At 38.1% G+C, this 21,032-nt stretch overlaps 1 protein-coding gene and 1 pseudogene across 2 annotated transcripts; both read left to right on the plus strand.

Moving 5' to 3' along the window:
* The first annotated feature begins 9,300 nt into the window (after positions 1-9,300).
* On the plus strand, positions 9,301-10,730 carry LOC124379785 (annotated as a pseudogene).
* Positions 10,731-12,413: 1,683 nt separating this feature from the next.
* LOC124379783 (arylamine N-acetyltransferase, pineal gland isozyme NAT-10-like) lies at positions 12,414-18,421 on the plus strand. Of its 2 annotated transcripts, none has more exons than XM_046840341.1 (2): positions 12,414-14,170; positions 15,638-18,421. In XM_046840341.1, exon 2 carries the CDS (start codon positions 15,645-15,647, stop codon positions 16,515-16,517), a length of 873 nt encoding a protein of 290 aa, XP_046696297.1. In that variant the 5' UTR covers positions 12,414-14,170; positions 15,638-15,644; the 3' UTR covers positions 16,518-18,421. The 2 variants fall into 2 exon arrangements, with proteins under 2 accessions (XP_046696297.1, XP_046696298.1); XM_046840342.1 differs by lacking the exon at positions 12,414-14,170 and adding an exon at positions 15,112-15,185.
* The last annotated feature ends 2,611 nt before the right edge of the window (positions 18,422-21,032 follow it).

Consider the following 21,032-nt stretch of genomic DNA (forward strand, 5'->3'; position numbering starts at 1 on the left):
GCAGCGGTGGATGAAGTACACAAACCATGTAGTTTAGTCTAAGTAGAGACACAGTAGATACAATTTTACTCCAGTAAAAGTACAAAAGTATTTGTCTTCAAATGTACTTAAGTATCCAAAGTACTAACCCTAACCCTAGATTTATTATGTCTTTAATGTTCCTATTTTCATTTTTGTCACAAGACTCTTCGTTAATGAATTCATTTTTGTCACAAGACTCTTCTTAATGAACTCAGTTTATGTGAAAAGACTTAAATGTTACTTTTAGCATTACAGAGTAAAACATTTTCTGCATAAGCTTAAAGCACAATCTTTTGGAAGCTGAACTTTTGAAAATAACAATCTCAGTTATAATTAGCACTCTACTCCAGCTGTTTTAGCATTACATGCTACATGCAAAACTATTTATAGAATTATACAAATAGAATTTATATTCCAACAAAAAGTGTTAACAGCGATTGATTGTGATTGTGATCACTCGTAAATAAAGAGAAACAACTGACTTTCAAAATTTAGTTGAGTAAAAAGTAAAATATTAAACTTGGAAATGTAGTGAAGTTAAAAGTAAAAGTCGCCACAAACAGAAATGCTTCAGTAAAGTACAGATATGCGAAAAAGCTACTTAAGTACAGTAAGGAATTACATTTACTTCCTTACTGTCCACCACTAATCCAGAGCACCTTGTTGATGCAGAATAATTAATTCTGTCTTGTTGTTGTTGCTGTGCTCAGTCTGGTGTATGACCTGTGATATGACTCTCTCTTCCACATCCTCACCTTAGTAGCAAAGTTTGGCTTTTCCTTACCCAGTTTTAATCCTCCTACACAGCTGTTTCTGTTTCATTTAATGATTGTGTCTCACCCTACATATGAAACTGATGATCATTATCACCTGTTTGGTAGAATTTATTAATCAAACACCTGACTGATCCTTCTAAATCCCTGAGTTTTTGCAAGTGTACAAAGTGTGCAAGTGTAAGAATTGAAAGTCAGTGGTTAATCACAGCAAACATTGATTTGATTTAGATTTTTCTTCTTTATTTATTTTCCTTTTTGTTAATTGAATTTAAGAAAAAATGATTAAAAAAAATTTGAATACAAAAATAAAAATAAATGAACACTTTTTTTCTTCCAAAACTGCCTGAACCTATTGTGCAATACTGCATGTCAATAAGGTGTGAGAAAAATCCCATTAATGTTAAAATGTATTCAAATGAACTGACTTTATTGTATTGTTTTATTTACAGGTAAATCTGTTTAGCAATGTGCTTGTAAATTCATATTCAGTGAAGGATTTTGCTATTTCTCTGTTCATATGTTCTAAGGATCTAATGGAGGTAGATGGACAGAAAAAAGATAAAAAATAGTGTAATCAGAATCTCTTTATTCAGCAGTACTTTTTGGGTACAGGAATTGCTTTTAGTGATTAGGAATTTGACAAAATTCATTAGGGAACAGGGAGCCACATAACGAAGCTTTTGCAGAAACTTAAAGAGGGATTTGGAAGTCAATGTTCATGTACCTGTTAGCAGCATGCAGCATTTCTCAGTTTTTAAAAGGAGCTGATGTGTTGTTGGTACATTTAACATACCTTTATATTTTGTATATTTGTATGTAAGGCACACACCAACAGTAAAATTCAGCCCAGAAACTGTCTCACCTCCTTTTTTGCTCAGACAGGAAGCAATATTTGTTATATCATTTTATGGATTTCAGAAGGCCAAGTAGAAGCCCAGATACCATAGTTCTAACAGTCTAAACAAACACATTGTTTGGGTTTGATGTGAGTTCCCACCTTCTGCAATGATCTCAGGACTGCCCTACAGATGTTGAATCTACCAGTCATTATTATAAACAACATTGTGTGAACAACATATTCTGTTCATAAGTATTTGATTCAAAGTGGTGCAAATCATATAGAACTGAAAATGCTAAATTGTAATCAAGAGGGCCATGCTAATATCGTTTTGTTATTCCATTGTTGAATAAAAGTTTAAAAACCATTCAAGTTGTTTGTCAGACCATGGACCTGCAAGCATCAAATTTGGATACTAGGTTTTCTGAAGTCCACACTCAATCAGACTTATCCTTTAGCTTTTTGCTGAACCCAAATATTGTTACTTTTTATTAAATGAAAGATTTATTCACGTCTCTATAAGGCTCAACAAAAACCGTAATCCAATTGTCTGTACGAGAGCTTTATGTCTAATTGTGATGTGTACCACGTAATGAAGGTCCTATCAGATGCAGACAGGTTTGGTGTGTGTTTATACAGTCATGTGAAAACCAAAATAACCTCATTTTGAATTCTATGGTTTTATGTATCAGGAAGTAAACAAAATCATCTGGTCCTTAGATTTGGGTAAATACAACCTCAGGTGAATATCACATGACATTTCATACAATGTCACTGTTTATTTCTACAAAAATAAAGCCAAAATGGAGAATCTGTGAGTGTAAATTAAACCACCTTTAGCAGCAATAACTTAAAGTAATCAAGTTCTTTCAAAAACTTTACCTAGAAGTACATGCAAACCTTTGGTAAGACCAAATATTGGTTTAATTTGGATTTATTTTCTGTTCCATTTACGTTCCATTTTTTCAATTAATAAAAATAAACTATTAACACTTCTATTTTTGAAAGCATTTTTGTTTTACAGGATTTCTTTTACAAATTGCCTAAAACATTTGCACAGTACTGTGTGTGTGTGTGTGTGTGTGTGTGTGTGTGTGTGTGTGTGTGTGTGTGTGTGTTTGTTTTATTCACTGTAATTGTAAAGGCCTACCTGACAACAGATATAAAGTAAATATGAAATATTATAACCCATTAAATCTGCTAGTTTTTTAGCTGGTTACAGACTAAAGGTCTTTCATTGTATATACAACTCAATTTTACTAAAAATTCAACTTAATTGTACTAAAACAACTGTCTATGTGCTTTATACAGATAAAGAGTTGTAAATTACCATAGGTAGTTCACAAAGTTTTATCAACATTCGATTGTATCTAAACCATCAGCTTCAATCTACAATCCCAATTCCAAAAGTTGGGACACTGTAAAATGTACTTCAAAACAGTGCAAATCTCATAAATCCATCTTCTATTCACAAGAAAACATATCAAATGTCCAAAACTGAGAATTTGTTCCATTTTATTGGAAAAATAAAGTCTTTTTAAATTTGATTGCTGCAACAGGGCTCAAAAAAGTTGGTACAGGGCAATAATTGTATTTACATATGCTACACATTTATCTGCACTTTCCTATTTGCACAATTGCTACTATTTGCACTTCTGGTAGATGCCAAACTGCATGTCATTGCTGTGTACCTGTACTATGCAATGACAGTAAAGTTGTTTCTATCTATGTTTACCACTGTGTAGCATCACTTTCTTTGGGAACTGAGGAGACCAGTTGCTGATGTTTTGGGAAACATTTCTGTTTATATATATATATATATATATATATATATATATATATATATATATATATATATATATATATATATATTATACACTGTTCAGTTAAACTTCAGCTGTGTACACATCTTTTTTTTTGCACAAGTCTTACTTATATAATAGATAAAACTGTTTATGTGATGAAAAACCTGAATTTTAAATAGCTGAATGAATGGGGGTGGTAGGTTTTTCACTTCACTACTCTATTGTGGTGTTGTTTAGTCTGAGATTTGCATTTGATTACAAAAGATTTGTGCAATGTCTTTGTCAAGCCCTGGCAGAACAATGTACTTTGCATTGGTTGCTAACAGGATTTCGGGGTCGTGTCAGAGTTTTGCCTTGCAGTATTAACTTTGTCCACCAGATGTCCCAATTTCTTCCATTTTATTTCAATAGTACTTTGGAAATAATTTTTAAGAACATTTTTGCTTTAGAAATGTTTTGACTTGTGGATTATTGCTTTTTTGTTGAGTTACCTAATACGTGTAATTTTTTTAAATTATGAGCTATTTTACATAGATTTTTATTGTATCAATCTTCTTCTTCTTTCGGCTGCTCCCATTAGGGGGCGCCACAGCGGATCATCCCTCTCCATACCCCTCTGTCCTCTACATCTGCCTCTTTCAAACCAACTACCTGCATGTCTTCCCTCACCACATCCATAAACCTCATCCTTGGTCTTCCTCTTTTCCTCCTTTCTGGTGGCTCCATCCTCAGCATTCTTCTACCAATATAACTCATGTCCCTCCTCTGCACATGTCCAAACCATCTCAATCTCGCCTCCTTCACCTGTCACTAAAATGTCCTACATGCGCTGTTCCTCTAATAAACTTCTTTCTAATTCTGTCCATCCTCATCACTCCCAACTTATACTCATGTAAAGGACAAACTGCACACTCTAAATTTAAGATCAAAAAGGACACAGCACACAGCAGCTAGGGATAGATTGTTTTGGCTTTTAATTTTGACCAGGTCATAGTAACTATATGTAAATATAGAAATTATTGGTGTTACATTAAGGAATTACACCAACTTAAATAGCACAGCCAGGTTTATTATATCACAACGCAGGAGCTGTGGATTTCCTAAACAGGTAAAAAAATAAAAATAAAATTAATCAAAATAAATAAATAAATAAAAGTAACTTCTATTCAATTACATTTATAGGAGGGTGAAAAACTTTTATGTTTTACCCCTTAACTATCCAAACCTGACTGAGGTTTAAGTTTATGATACATGTAGAGTATCTACAGGAGGAACAGGACTGAGAATCACTGACAACTGAAACGCTCAGATGCATAAGTCTGGTTCAGGCTACACAATCATGGGTAAAGACTGCTGTATTGACAGTTGTCCAAAGACAATCATTGACACCCTGCACCGCAGCCAACATTTTCATGTGTGCCCCATGTGAGTTTTTGATGGGCTGTCACTTGGGCCCTGCATGGGCAACCCAAATGGGGCCCAGAGAAATTTGTCTATCGGCTCCACATGCGCCCCATGTGTGTTAGCCCAGAGGGGCGACTGATGGGTCCATAGTGGGCTCTAAGTGGGGCCCGTATAGGTGTTCTTCATATGGGCACATTTGGGTCCCAAATAAGTGTTCAAAATGGGGCCAAATTGGGCTACAAAAAGGACCCTTATGGGGCCCACATGACTTAATAATGGGTCAACCCACAAATGGTCCCTTTATGGGGTTGTTATGGGACCGCAGTGGGTGAGAATTGGGTCCCATTGATTCATTTCATGATTGAATTCTGTGGGTAAACTTAATGTGTACTTAATCTTACTATGGAAAATCCACTGTCAACCCATTTCAAACTTAGTTACAATGTAAAACTGTGCCTGACCAAACAAAGAACTAATATTAGTTGATTTTATGTGCTGCTCTATGTTTAAAATTACATGGTTGATTATTTGAACTGTGAAAAATAAATGACTTCAACTCAGAATGTGTAAATCACATTTAATTTAAATAAATTCAAGTAAAAAAAACAGGAAACAGGAATAACAGAATTACTAAAGTAGAATAGTTCACTGGTGGGTCATTGCAGATTCCTCGGCCGCACACCTACAAAACAGTAAAGAAAGAGAAGACAGAAAAGGCAATTTAGTACATTTTAAAATACTACCATTCACAGCAGCATCTAAAAAAACATGCATCAATATAATTAAGACATATCCTGGAATCTTATCAGTGAATTGTTCCCATCTCCGCCTCGCACAGTAATAACTTATGCCGGGGGACCAGTCATGGAATCCAAAACTTATGAATTTAACAATTAAAATATCAACCTTGCGTCTGAACTTGACTCCTAAACGAATATTTGGCTATTGCCAAAAGCCAGTGATTGAACAATGATTCTGATCAGCTGAAAGATGTAAGTCACACCTCGGATCACGGTGGCCCAGAAAGTTTAACGCACTGCAACTGAAGAAAACATATGCAAATAGAAAAAACACCAGCAAATCAAGAAAACATCTTCATCAGTAAAACACCACGTGCTACAAATCCTCACAACGCAACTAAATACAGAAACGTCCTGCAAATCCTCACAACACAACCAAACACAGAAACACGCTGCAAATCCTCACAACAGAACCAATTAATTTGCACTGCAAATAGCACAGACCACAAAATAAATGTTTCATTGGGACCCCAACAAGTGACGACCCCGGGACTGCTTGTTTAGTGTCTATTCATCAGTGGTGTTGTTGATGATCTGAAAGGTGAGTTTTTTGTTTATTTGAACATCCTGATCATGATTTCTTGGCTTTGCCAGTTAACAATGTTTTACAGTTAATTGTGTATTTCATCAGATTATTTAGGATAATAATAACCAAAAGGCCAAGGAATCATAAATAAACAATAATAAAATAAACAAACAACTCTGAAAGGTGAGTTCGTCGACACACATCAACACCACTGACGAATAGACATTGAACAATAAGAAGTCCCAGACGGGTTGGTCACTTGTTGTGGTTCCCTTGAAACATTTATTTTGTGATCTGTGCTATTTGGTTGTGTTTTAAGGATTTGCAGCGTGTTTCTGGCGGGGGTTTGCAGCCCATGTGTTGTCAAACTGATAACGTTTTTTTTTTAATTTGCTGGTGTTTTCTTCAGTTGCAGCCTGTTGATCTCTCTCAGCCACCGCATAAGATACCTTGAGGGTAAGTAATTAATAAGATATTTTTTCATCTCAGGGTGGAATATTCCTTAAATTATATAGAGGCAAAAACAGTGATCGGGATAAAATATTATTAACTGTGCAGCCCTAGCTATAGGTTATATGACTTACACTTCCAGCTGTACTGCCCTTTGGTTATGGTCCCACTGGGCTCTTAAAGCACGGTTGCCTTTTCTGTCTCTTGCATTTGTGAACCGTTTACCAAACGCAGTCTCCAGCTCTTTCTTACTGACAATTTTCAGCAAAGGTTCTGCTACAGGCTACTTGTAAAGCAAAAAAATATATATATATATATATATATATAAAGTAGAGCATGCTACTGCATCAACCAGGGCACAATCCATTATTTGTATACATGCAAGTTAAATGAGCATAAGACTATCAGATCTAAAAAAAAAAAAAAAGACAAAAAATCACAATCATAAGCACCTTCTAATCCACCATTTGCCCAAACTGTTAACTGATCTGAGTAAATGATGTTAAAATTACACAATACCATGCAAAAAGTAAATGCATCAATATGGTGAATTTCAGGCTTTGTTGTGATTAATGTTCAGAATAATTAGTGGGGTCTTGAACACAGATCGATTATTAAATTCATACTGGTTCACTTTGGACCGTGAATTTAAACAGACCACTGTAACATTAGTTTTTAATTTCTTATAACGATGTTTTGTCTTTAAAAGCCTTAGTGGAGCTACACAGCAAGTGTTCGACTTCACTGCACAGACCGGACCGTGTTTGACATAAAAAAATACCGTGAAAGCGATTTGGAAGAAATCGGAGTTGTCTGCTCTCGAATTTGTCGGTCTGCACTGCACGGCTTCAAATCAAACACATCTGCGCATGCGTGAAGTTTCGGAGCCGAGAGCTGGGGGAGGGGGGGTTGGGGTGCGTCTGACTGACTTTCTGAACGGCGCAAAATGACGTTTATTATCTTTAACGTAATCATAACGTATCATATTTTTAGTAATGTTTAGAAATGATATAAATATAAACGTTTTTTCATCACCTCTACCTATTTCACCTAAATCACATTAAAATAATGTTAAGTATTGTCACAATCTCCTCAGAGCTTTTCTCTGTGTATTGTATATACACATGTTATAAAGATAGTAAAGAGAAAGAGACTCCACAGTGCTTTTACTGTTTCACCCTCCTGTTATTATGAGAACACTATATGGAGAAAACACGGGTGAAAATGGTTTGAAAAGTCGTTATTTCCACTTTTTATTAGACAATTTCCTAGTTATCTGCTAATCATTAAGAATGTTCAGTTTCTCCACAGGTGTTTATCTCTGAGGTAAACCAGTTTACTCTCCACACTGACCTTCGTTATATCGTGCCTGTAACTTTAATTACCACAAATCTTTTAGAAGTATACATTAAATAAAAACACCAGTAAAATGTGATTAATTTAAAACAAAAGCTAATTTCTTACCGTGACAGAGATGTCAGGTTCTCCAGGTCAGGTATCCAGGTCAGGTCAGGTATCCAGGTCAGGTCAGGTCAGGTCAGGTATCCAGGTCAGGTCAGGTCAGGTATCCAGGTCAGGTCAGGTCAGGTCAGGTATCCAGGTCAGGTCAGGTGATCAGTGGTAGTGAGTCATGACCGTTTCTTCAGAATCCAGGAGCCCATTGGAGGCGCTGTGAGATGCACAAAAGATTCTTTATTTATTTATTTATTTTATATATAAAAAGGTCACATTTTAACTATGTTACTGTTAATATATTAAAAACAATTTTCGATTATATAAAACATATCAATTGAATTTATCATCATTTGAATAATATAGCTTATTTTAACCCAAATGTGGCCCATACTGGACCCCGAATAAACAAAATGGGCAACCTAACTGGGGCCCACAACCCTGACTAAGCTGGGGCCCACATTCAGCTCATTAAATTGCCCACTCTATAACCCAGATAAAACCCATGTGGGGCCCACATGGACATGTTGGCTGGGACATGGAGGGTAAGACGTAAAGGGTCATCGCTAAAGAACACTGCAATGCTGTTCACAGGTGCTGTATCCAAGCACATTAATAGAAAGTTGAATGTAAGAAAAAAAATGTGGTAGAAAAAGTTGAAACGAAGCCCATTCAAAAAGTGAGATTCAAAAAGAGTGGAATACAGCTGGAGTCAGTGCTTCAAGAGCCACGATGCACAGACGTATCCATGGGCTACAACAACATTCCTTGTGTTAAGCCACTTCTGAACCAGAGACAACGTCAGAGTTGTTTTACCTGGGAAAAGGACAAAAAGGACTGGACTGTTGATCAGTGGGCCAAAGTCATTTTTTAGATGTTGCATTACATTTAGAAATCAATATCAATCGATATCAATATATTCCGATATATTTACTTGGTATCGGATAGATACCAAATTTTGCAGTATCGCCCACCCCTACTGTCCGTGCAAAACGTCCAGATGCTTCCAATTACACTTCATACTTTTGACCACCAGATGGCAGTAGCGTCTTATCAAAGATTTAAATAAAACAAACATTTTAAATACTTTTGAATAAAAATGTAATTGCTTCATCAGGTTTCTTGCAGGTTTACTGGCATGTTAACTCAGTATGCACGCTGTGCTTTTTACACTGCTTCTGTTTACTTTCGTTTTCTACACCCAGCTTTTTGTTTTATTTTTTCTAGGATCAAAATGGACCTTCAGGAATACTTCAGAAGGATCGGGTTCAGCGGGGTGTACGAGAAACCCGATCTGGCCACACTCAGTAGCGTCCATGAGCTGCATGTGATGAACGTTCATTCGAGAACCTCAGCGTCCACTGTGGAGAACGAAACACCATGGACCTGCAGATAATTTATGAGAAGATTGTGAAAAATTATCGTGGAGGATGGTGCTGTGAAAACAACCTGCTCTTCTCCTGGGTGTTAAAAGAGATGGGCTACAAATACACCATGCTGGGCTCTAAAATCTTTAACACACTCATAAATGACTTCAACCCCTTAGATTCACATCTTATTAACCTGGTGGAGATCGAAGGCAAACCATATATCACTGATGTGAGTTATGGATTGTCATGCCAAATCTGGTATCCATTAGAAATGATCTCAGGGAAAGATCAACAGCAGCCAAGTGGAGTTTTCCGACTTCAAAATGACGGTGAGAAGTGGATCCTGGAAAAGACTGGAAGGAAGCAGTTGGTCCAGAATGAAGCCTACACCAATTCCAGCCTCGTCGACAAGCGCATGACAAAGACAATCTTCTCTTTTGTGTTAACGCCACGTGGTGTTGACCATTTTCTTAATAAAAGTGAGTACCTGCAGACCAGCCCTGAATCTCTGTTCACCCAGAAATCCATTTGTTCCGTCCAGACCCCTACTGGATTCAGAGCTCTGATTGGTTGGACCTACAGTGAAGACACATTTAACCCTGAGGAAGATGCAGACATCATCGAGATAAAAGAAGTAGATGACAGTGAGATAGAGACCATACTCAAGGAAAAGTTTAATATAGTGTTAGTTAATAAACTGACAACAATAAACAATAAAACAGAATATAAACTATAGGGCATTAAATTACATTTATCTAAGGCCTTCCAACCCCAAATGGGCATTATGATTATGATTATAATTATGATTATGATTGATTCTCCAAACCTTGATTGCTTTAAGAATTTGTACAGTACTGTGAACAAGTTTCAGGCTTTTGAAAATATGCTGTAAAGTAAAAATGCTTTTAAATAGTGTTTTTAAAAAGGCCTTCCAACCACAAATAAGCATTATGATTATAATTATGATTATTATATAATTAATTATGAATACTTGATTGCTTTTATAATTTGTATGTCAGGTATATGTGTGTACAATCTCAAGTAGACCATTTTAAACATCATATTAAAAACGTATTAAAATATACTGAATTAGTTTTTACATTTTTATATTTACATCTGTTTAGCAATGTGCTTGTCTATGTATATTCAATGAATGATTTTGTTATTTCTGTGTTTATTTGCTTGATTTCTGTTGAGCCACTGAGTAAATGTCACAAGGACCTAATGCAGGTAGATGGACAGGAAAAATGTTTCATATTCATTTTCGCATTTCTGCCCCAAAGCAACATGTGGTTAAAAAAAACATAAAGAAAGAAAGAAAGAAAGAAAGAAAGAAAGAAAGAAAGAAAGAAAGAAAGAAAGAAAGAAAGAAAGAAAGAAAGAAAGAAAACAAATATGTATTATGTATTAATGAAGCCTCCTTAAGCGTTACGACATTGATATTAAAAGACCAAATTTGGCCTACCGCTTATTATTAAAAGGTATTATATACAGGCAAGCAGACTATGAGGCCACAATTACAAAACGACACTCAAAGTTTCACTTCAAGCATTTTCCTACCTTATAAAATAATTGCTAAATGTGGACTAAAATTATATTAAAAGAACAAATTCAGTACACACCTCAATAATAAAACGTAGCTATTATATACAGGCATGTGAGCCCAGAACAAATGCAATATACTTAAAAATATTGCTTATCATGCATGTGATGTGTGTACAAATTGTTAGATGGCCTAGTTTTAAATGATTTTCATTAAATATTAAAAGAAAATTACCCGTATTCGGTTGCGCATCTACCTATTAGGTCTGTATAAGCTCCGCCCACTTCTGGTCTGAAACTGCTGGCCTGGTTAACAGGTTGCACAGGGCAGGAACTTTGAATTGAATACTTTGAATTGTATATCAATCCATCACATGGGCAATTTTGGACTGAATCAACTGTCTTTATACAGATAAAGTCATAATTCCTGATTGAAACACTGGCACTGATAAATTGTCACAACAGTGACCACACATAGGAAATAGGAGTAACTCAATCATTGTTTATTTACGAGTCCGGGAGAGTTACGAACCGTAATGCGGGTATAGTCCGTAATGCGTGGATAATATGTAAAGCGGGTAGAATCTGTAACGCGGAGATAATCCGTAAAGCGGGTAGGATCCGTAACGCAGGGATAGTCCGTAAAGCCGGTAGGATCCGTAAATCGGGTAGGATTCGTAACATGCTGGGATAATCCTGATGAGGAGTGGAATCCTTAGAGTCGAAACCAGGAGCAGGAACCAGCGGGGAATGCGATCACTGTGGCAATCCTGTAGATCCGACAGCGAGTCGAGTTGGAACGGGAGCTTATGAAGGGGAACCGGTAACGAGTGATAGGTGTCTCTGCGGAGGTCTGGAGCGGGGCAACACCCTCGATGGAGAACAGTGGCACCTTTGGTGGAGATCAGAGGCTATGCGACGCCCTCAGTGGAAAACAGTGGTCGAGCGACGCCCTCGGTGAAAAACAGTGGCTGAGCGCTGCCCTCTGTGTCGCCTTCGGAGGGGACTTGAAGCATAAGGGCACCTTCAGAGAAACTTTGGGATGCAACTTCGCCTTCAGAGAGATTTTGGAGCGCGAAGGCACATTATGGTGGAGCTTTGAGGCACGACGGCGCTTCCGGAAGAATCTTTGGTCGTGACGTTCAGAAGGATCTAAAAAGCACAGCGCCACTTGCTGAGCGGCTTTGAGGTGCGGCATGACTTTCAGGGAGACTTGGGAGTGTGACTGCGCCCTGAGTGACTTGGAAGCACGACAGCACCTTCTGAGGGACTCCGAAGCACGACGGCGCCTTCTAAGGGGCTTGGCAACATTGCTCCGTTCCTGTTGCAGCCAGGCGGCAGTACAACATACCTTTCGCAGCCAGGTGGTGGTACGACGTCCCTTTCACGGCCAGTCGGCGGTATGACGTCCTTTTTGTTGCCCTGAGGCGGAGCGGCGTGCTCGGCGGAACTCTAGAGCGGAGCGGCGCGCTCGGCGTAACTCTAGAGCAGAGCGGCGCGCATGGCGGAACTCTGGAGCGGAGCGGCATGCTCGGTGGAACTCTGGAACAAAGCAGCGTGCTCAGCGGACCTCTGAAGCAGAGCGGCACCCTCGGTGGAACACTGGAGCGAAGAGGCACCCTCGGCGGAACACAGAAGCAGAGCAATGTCCTAGGTGGAACACTGGAGCGGAGCAGTGGTGGTACACAGAAATGAAGTGGTACCCTAGGCGGAACACTGGAACGGTGAGACGCTTTCGTTACTCCCAGTAACTGTTTTCGGTGAAGCAACAACCCCAGCGGGACACACAAAATGAGCGGCACCCCCAGCGAGGAGAAACTGCTGGGCAATGCCCCCAGTAGAATTTGGAGGCTGGGCAGTGTACTCCGCCGTTGTCATCCCAAACATCCCTGTAAAATGCCTGATGAAATTGGCATACAAGCCAAAATCGCCCGCGTTCATGCTCCACAATCTACTGGCCCACGAAAAAGCCTCCCCAAACAGGAGACAAACGCAGAAAAAGTGATCTTGGCTTGTTCGGTGGGGAATTGGGATGACTGTACATCCACGTACCTGCCGACGCTCTGTAGGAAGCCGCTCCATCCGGCCGCATCGCCGGAGAAACGAGCCGGGATGCCATCAGACTATCGGAGGTGCGCAGCGCCACCGCACTTACGTGATCCCGAGCCGGTGAGCATGATTCGTGAGGAGCGGCCGTAAGCTTCTGGGTGGAAACTGAAGTGGAACTGGGCTGCCGATCCAACGCGGTAGAGCAAATCCTTTTTTTGTTTCGGGTTTAGGTCGGACCTTCTGTCACGGCAGTGACCACGCATAGGAAATGGGAGTAACTTAATCATTGTTTATTGAAACACAAACCATAAACATGAGTCCGTTAGGGTTACGAACTGTAATGCGGGTATAGTCCGTAATGCATGGAAAATCTGTAAAGCGGGTAGGATCCGTAACGCAGGGATAATCCATAAAGTGGGTAGGATCCGTAACGCGGGGATAATCCGCAAAGTGGGTGGGATCCGTAAAGTGGTTAGGATCCGCAAAGCGGGTAGGATTCGTAACACACTGGGATAATTCTGATAAGGAGTAGAATCCTTAGAGTTGAAACCGGGAGCAGGTACCAGCGGGGAATGCTGGTGGTAGGGAGTCCTGTAGATCACTGTGGCAATAATGTAGATCCGACAGCGAGTCGGGTCGGAATGGGAGCTTAAGAAGGGAAACCAGTAACGAGTGACAGGTGACGCGATTAGCCCCGTGAGCAGCTGAGAGAGAGCCGCAGAGGGGATGTGGCAGGTGGATCCTTGATATAAATGCAGCCATGTTACTATAAACAAAGAAAGGGTATAAAAATAGCATTAAAATGTACATGTACAGTCTGTATTTCATGTTATGAGAGCAGGATTTTAGGAAATAGTTTCTGCCCTTGTCTTATCAATAAATAAAGTTGTTTTATACTGTATTTAGTTCATTTTAATTAGATTTTGACTGTAAAATAAACATTAGCTTGAATCTAAAAGTTAACTACAAGAGTTCATTCTTTTTCCACATTGTTATCATGATTGTATTTAAACATTAACTGCAATCCAGTGGTCCAAGGGTTAAGTCTGTCTTGTCTGTTCACATTCATTCTTCCAACTTCAGACCAATTAAACAACTTAACCATCTCCCTAACATAGTAGACAAGTTTCAGTTAAGGTATGGTTTTAATGCTGGATTTGTTATTTGGATGAATTTCAAATTCTATTTTACCCAAGTTCAAGTAAGAGTAGTATTTTCACTTTTGCATTCTGATAGAACAGTGCTCTCAAGAATTAAGCAGCTATAACTGTAGCTTTTAACTTTAAAATTAATTCTATTGACATCATCATACTATTCAGCTATTAAGGATTTTATTTAAATAACTTGTGTATAATAATATTTGGGTTCTGTTCATATAAATATATGAATATGTATATACAGTATATTTTTAATAGTATGTAATGTATTAAAAAGCTGTTGTGTTATCCTTTAACATGGTAAATGCTTTCAAATATTGCTTATCATGCATCTAATGCATGTACGAATGGAAAAATGGCAGTATTTTAAAAATGTTTACTTTTTTTTTATTAACTATTGTGCATATTGATACAATAAAAATCTATGTAAAATAGCTCGTTCCTAATAGAAAATTACATGTATTATGTAGCGCATCTACTTATATAGTCTGTAAAAGCTCCACCCTTTAAGGTCAGTAAGACAGACAGACAGACAGACAGATAAAGAGAGAGAGAGAGAGAGAGAGAGAGAGAGAGAAATACATTATATGAGTGGTAGTGGCCCCAGCACCTAATCCAGTTCTCCTATAACTAATTTTTACAAAATTTGAAAAAACATTCTAGAGTCAACATCATGTGTGGTACCAGGAAGGATTAAATGTGCAAATGATAGCAAACTTTGGGTATTTAACTAATACTAGCTGGGATGGCACATCCTTATTTAAATTGCAAACAGCCTGAGCCTGAGGAGGTTGTATATAAACCATTAGCTGCAATCTAAAAGTTACTACAAGGGTTAATTCTTTTTCCACATTGTTATCACGACTGTATTTAAACATTAACTGCAATTCAGTGGTCCAAGGGTTAAGTCTGTCTGGTCACATTCATTCTTCCAACACCAGGCAGATGTACCAACTTGACCACCTTCTTGACATAGTAGACAAGTTTCAGTGAAGGTATGGTTTAAATGCTGGATTTGTTATTTTGATTAATTTTACATACTAACATACTATTTTACCCAAGTTCAAATCAAAGCAGTATCTTAACTCTAATATAAATTATATTGACATCATCCAACCATTCAGTTATTAGGCAGTTTATTTAAGGTGTATAATGATGTTTAGGGAAGTTATCGCAGCTTTTTATTTTATATCATTCCAGGCCCCATTTGGTTCCATTTGATTGTTGTTTCGCAGCATCTTGTTTTTAAATGATACATTTTTGCATTAAACGTCTTCAATTTAAGTTATCAGTTAACAGACCCATTTTTCATACTTCTGATTTAAAAACCAACTATGTCTAACTGAAAACTTTTTTCAGCCAGTAAGTTTTTTTTTACAGACGAGTAGCAATTCCTCGTGCCAGTACACATTTTGAGGCAGAAAACTGTTTCTGTCATTCTTTCTAGGATCAAAATGGACCTTCAGGAATACTTCAGAAGGATCAGGTTCAGCGGGGTGTACGAGAAACCCGATCTGGTCACACTCCGTACCGTCCATGAGCTGCATGTGATGAACGTTCCATTCGAGAACCTCAGCGTCCACTGTGGAGAATGGAACACCATGGACCTGCAGATCATTTATGAGAAGATTGTGAAAAATCATCGTGGAGGATGGTGCTGTGAAAACAACCTGCTCTTCTCCTGGGTGCTGAGAGAGATGGGCTACAAATACACCACACTGGGCTCTAAAGTCTTCAATACACTAAAAAATGACTTCGGCCTCTTGGATTCACATCTTATTAACCTGGTGGAGATCGAAGGCAAACCATATATCACTGATGTGAGTTTTGGATTGTCATACCAAATATGGCAACCGTTAGAAATGATCTCAGGGAAAGATCAACAGCAGCCAGGTGGAGTTTTCCGACTACAGAATGACGGTGAGAAGTGGATCCTGGAATTGACCGGAAGGAAGCTGCTGGTCCAGAATGAAGCCTTCACCAATTTAAGCCTCGTCGACCGGCGCTTGACAAAGACAATCTTCTCTTTTGTGTTAACACCACGTGGTGTTGACCATTTTCTTAATACAAGTGAGTACCTGCAGACCAGCCCTGAATCTCTGTTCACCCAGAAATCCATTTGTTCCCTTCAGACCCCTACTGGATTCAGAGCTCTGATTGGTTGGACCTACAGAGAAGTAACATTCAACCCTGAGGAAAATGCAGACATCATCGAGATGAAAGATGTAGCTGACAGTGAGATAGAGACCATACTCAAGGAAAAGTTTAATATAGTGTTAGTTAATAAACTGACACCAATAAACATTAAAACGGAATATAAACTCTAGGGCATGAAAACACATTTATCTAAGGCCTTCCAACCCCAAATGGGCATTATGATTATAATTATGATTATGATTCTCCAAACCTTGATTGCTTTTATAATTTGTATGTCAGTAATATGTGTGTACAATCTCAACTAGACCATTTTCAAAATCATTTTAAAAACGTATTAGAATTCACTGAATTAAGTGTTGCATTTTCATATTTACATCTGTTTAGCAATTTGCTTGTAAATTCATATTCAGTGAAGGATTTTGATAGTTTTACTGTAGATGGACAGGAAAGATTTTCATATTCATTTCTGCATTTTTGCCCCACAGCAACATGTGGTTAAAAAAACATAAATAAATAATTTTTTTATTCATTATTATTGATTATGCAATGATTATGAGCTAGGACTGGCCAGCAGTATCACACAGTATTATATACAAGGTACAGGACAGAAGAGAGGAATGTGGTATTGTAAGTTGTCTATACAGTTCTATGAGATTCACTGTATAACCACAATCTGATGAGTCAAGTGAAGAATTGTAGTTAAGGATGGATATAGCACCAGGAATACATTGTTCATTGTTCATGTTCATGTTAGTTTCTCTTGAATTCTGAACATCTATTATGTGTGGGTTTGTAAATTGCTTGCTTCACAAATCCAGAGTGGTGTAGTTTATTGAGGGATTTGCTTTTGATAACAAAAGAGTTGTGCAATGTCTCTGTCAAGCACTAGCATTGTGTAGCATTATTTCAAAGCTGAACATTTCTTTTTTTTTTACTTTGCATTGGTTGCTGAAAAGATTTTGGGGTCCTATAATTATTTTCCTTGCCGTACTCACTTTGTTTAAAGATTTCTGCTTTCAATTATTTTGACTTGTGGATTATAGCTTTTTAGTTGAGTTATCTAATATGCATAATTTTCTTCTATTAATTATGAGCTATTTTACATAGATTTTTATTTGATCGATATCTAAAATTTGTAACAACAATTGTTTTAAATTAGGTCACTTACATTCGACCTAATGGCGCAGACCAAAAATAAATGTATGCACATGGGCTGTCAAACTCCACATTCAACCTGATAACTGTCAGGCAAAGAACGTGCCGGAAACCGAAGTAAATTCCACAAGGCTTTTAATGAGAAAAGCACAAAAATAAGGAAACCCCAGGTTTGCTAAACCAGGTAAGAGCGGTGATCAGGCAGAAGCAAAACAAATAAACAATGCAAAGTAGTCCGACAGTGTTCTATCGCCTAAGCTGTAGAACGGACAATGAGCTGGTGGAGGGACGGAGGTTATATAGCATGGGAGCTGATGAGGGCCAGGTGTAGCTGATTAGTAAGTGGGAGAGTGGCTTGGAGTGATAAGTGAAGGTGTGGCTGGTGGATCCCTGACAATGACATAACAAAGCTATTTAGCCCAATCCGCACTTTAACTTACATCTTAAGCATTGTAGTCTCAAAGAAAACAATTATGAAGAAAATGCATTAAGCCACCTTAAGCTTTACGACATTGATACTAAAAGACCAAATTCGGCATATCACTTATTATTAAAAGGTACTATATACAGGCAAGCAGACTATAAGGCCACAATTACAAAACAGCATTTAAAGTTTTACTTTAAGCATTTTCCTACCTTATAAAGTAATAGTTTTGAATGATTTTCATTAAATATTGAAAGAAAATTACCCATATTCGGTTGCGCATCTACCTAGTAAATCTGTATAAGCTCCGCCCCCTTCTGGTCCGAAATTGCTGGCCTGGTTAACAGGTTGCACAGGGCAGGAAAATACTTTGAATTAATAACAATCCATCACATAGGCAATTTTAGACTTTACAGAATCAACTGTCTTTATAAAGTCATAATTCCTGAATCAAACACTGGCACTGATCAATGCAGCCATGTTACTATAAACAAAGAAAGGATATAGCACCAGGAATACATTGTTCATTGTTCATGTTCATGTTAGTTTCTCTTGAATTCTGAACATCTATTATGTGTGGGTTTGTAAATTGCTTGCTTCACAAATCCAGAGTGGTGTAGTTTATTGAGGGATTTGCTTTTGATAACAAAAGAGTTGTGCAATGTCTCTGTCAAGCACTAGCATTGTGTAGCATTATTTCAAAGCTGAACATTTCTTTTTTTTTTACTTTGCATTGGTTGCTGAAAAGATTTTGGGGTCCTATAATTATTTTCCTTGCCGTACTCACTTTGTTTAAAGATTTCTGCTTTCAATTATTTTGACTTGTGGATTATAGCTTTTTAGTTGAGTTATCTAATATGCATAATTTTCTTCTATTAATTATGAGCTATTTTACATAGATTTTTATTTGATCGATATCTAAAATTTGTAACAACAATTGTTTTAAATTAGGTCACTTACATTCGACCTAATGGCGCAGACCAAAAATAAATGTATGCACATGGGCTGTCAAACTCCACATTCAACCTGATGACATAACAAAGCTATTTAGCCCAATCCGCACTTTAACTTACATCTTAAGCATTGTAGTCTCAAAGAAAACAATTATGAAGAAAATGCATTAAGCCACCTTAAGCTTTACGACATTGATACTAAAAGACCAAATTCGGCATATCACTTATTATTAAAAGGTACTATATACAGGCAAGCAGACTATAAGGCCACAATTACAAAACAGCATTTAAAGTTTTACTTTAAGCATTTTCCTACCTTATAAAGTAATAGTTTTGAATGATTTTCATTAAATATTGAAAGAAAATTACCCATATTCGGTTGCGCATCTACCTAGTAAATCTGTATAAGCTCCGCCCCCTTCTGGTCCGAAATTGCTGGCCTGGTTAACAGGTTGCACAGGGCAGGAAAATACTTTGAATTAATAACAATCCATCACATAGGCAATTTTAGACTTTACAGAATCAACTGTCTTTATAAAGTCATAATTCCTGAATCAAACACTGGCACTGATCAATGCAGCCATGTTACTATAAACAAAGAAAGGATATAAAAATAGCATTATAATTTACATGTACAGTCTGTATTTCATGTTATGAGCAGGATTTTAAGAAAGCGTTTCTGCCCTTTTCTCATCAATAAATAAAGTTGTGTTATACTGTAGGTAGTTAATTTTATCAAATTTTGACTGTATAAAAACCATTAGCTTCAATCTAAAAGTTAACTACAAGAGTTCATTCTACATTGTTATCACGATTGTATTTAAACATTAACTGCAATCCAGTGGTCCAAGGGTTAAGTCTTTTCTGTTCACATTCATTCTTCCAGCGTCAGACAGATTTACCAACTCAACCACCTCCCTGACATAGTAGACAAGTTTCAGTGAAGGTATGGTTTTATTTTTGTTATTTGAGAAGATTAAGAAAATCTGCCAGAACTTCACTTCCTCCCCAACAATGACTACACAAAACAGCCGACAATCCACTACATCTCTGTCAAGATTCTCAACCTTAACAGAAGATGAGATACTGCAAGTCATCCAATCTTGCAATCCCACCACCTGTCCTCTGGATCCAATCCCTTCAACTATGCTTCAGACCATCACACAAGATCCCCTGCCCTTCATCTCCACAATTATCAATGGGTCATTAACATCTGGCTATGTACCAACTACCTTCAAGCAAGCAAGGGTTATTCCCATCTTGAAGAAAACTGCTCTGGATCCACCAGACATCAACAACTACAGACCGGTATCACTTCTCTCCTTTCTTTCTAAATCTCTGGAACACACTGTTTTTAACCAACTGTCTGTCTATCTCTCACAGAACAACCTCCATGATCCGAACCAGTCTGGGTTCAAAGCGGCCCATTCCACAGAGACGGCCCTTTTGGCTGTTTCTGAGAAACCGCATGCTGCTCGGTCAGCCAAGCTGTCATCTGTACTTACCTTCCTAGACCTTTCTGCAGCATTTGACACAGTCAACCACAAGACACTTTTGTCAACTTTAAAGAGCCTCGGTATCTGCGGAACAGCATGGGAATGGTTTGCTTCCTACCTGGAAGGTTGCTCATACCAGGTAGCATGGAGGGGATCCACATCTGCCCCATGCAGACTCACCACTGGTGTCCCACAAGGCTCGGTACTTGGTCCCCTCCTTTTCTCCCTCTATACCCACTCCATTGGTGAAGATGGGTTTTCTTATCACTGCTATGCAGCTGACACTCAACTAATCTTTTCTTTCCTTCCATCAGATACCACAGCTTCTGCTCGGATATCAGCATGCTTGACAGACATATCTTCATGGATGAGTGCTCACCAACTAAAACTCAACCCCAGCAAAACAGAACTGCTGGTCATCCCAGGTGATTCATCTCCGGGTCAAGATCTCCAAATAACACTTCATGACTCTCTGCTCTCCCCTTCAGCCACTGCTCGTAACCTTGGGGTAACTATGGACAATGAACTGTCCTTCTTCCCACATGTCGCTAATGTTGCTCGTTCTTGTCGATTTCTTCTCTATAACATCCAATGGATTCTACCATTTCTGTCCATACAGGCTGCCCAGGTGCTTGTTCAGTCTCTTGTCATTTCAAG

The sequence above is a fragment of the Silurus meridionalis genome, chromosome 26 (genome assembly GCF_014805685.1).
Source record: "Silurus meridionalis isolate SWU-2019-XX chromosome 26, ASM1480568v1, whole genome shotgun sequence".
NCBI classification, from domain to species: Eukaryota; Metazoa; Chordata; class Actinopteri; order Siluriformes; family Siluridae; genus Silurus; species Silurus meridionalis.

Coding starts and splice junctions, on each gene's coding strand:
- LOC124379783 (XM_046840341.1), top strand. CDS start 15,645: ATGGACCTTCAGGAATACTTCAGAAGGATCAGGTTCAGCGGGGTGTAC.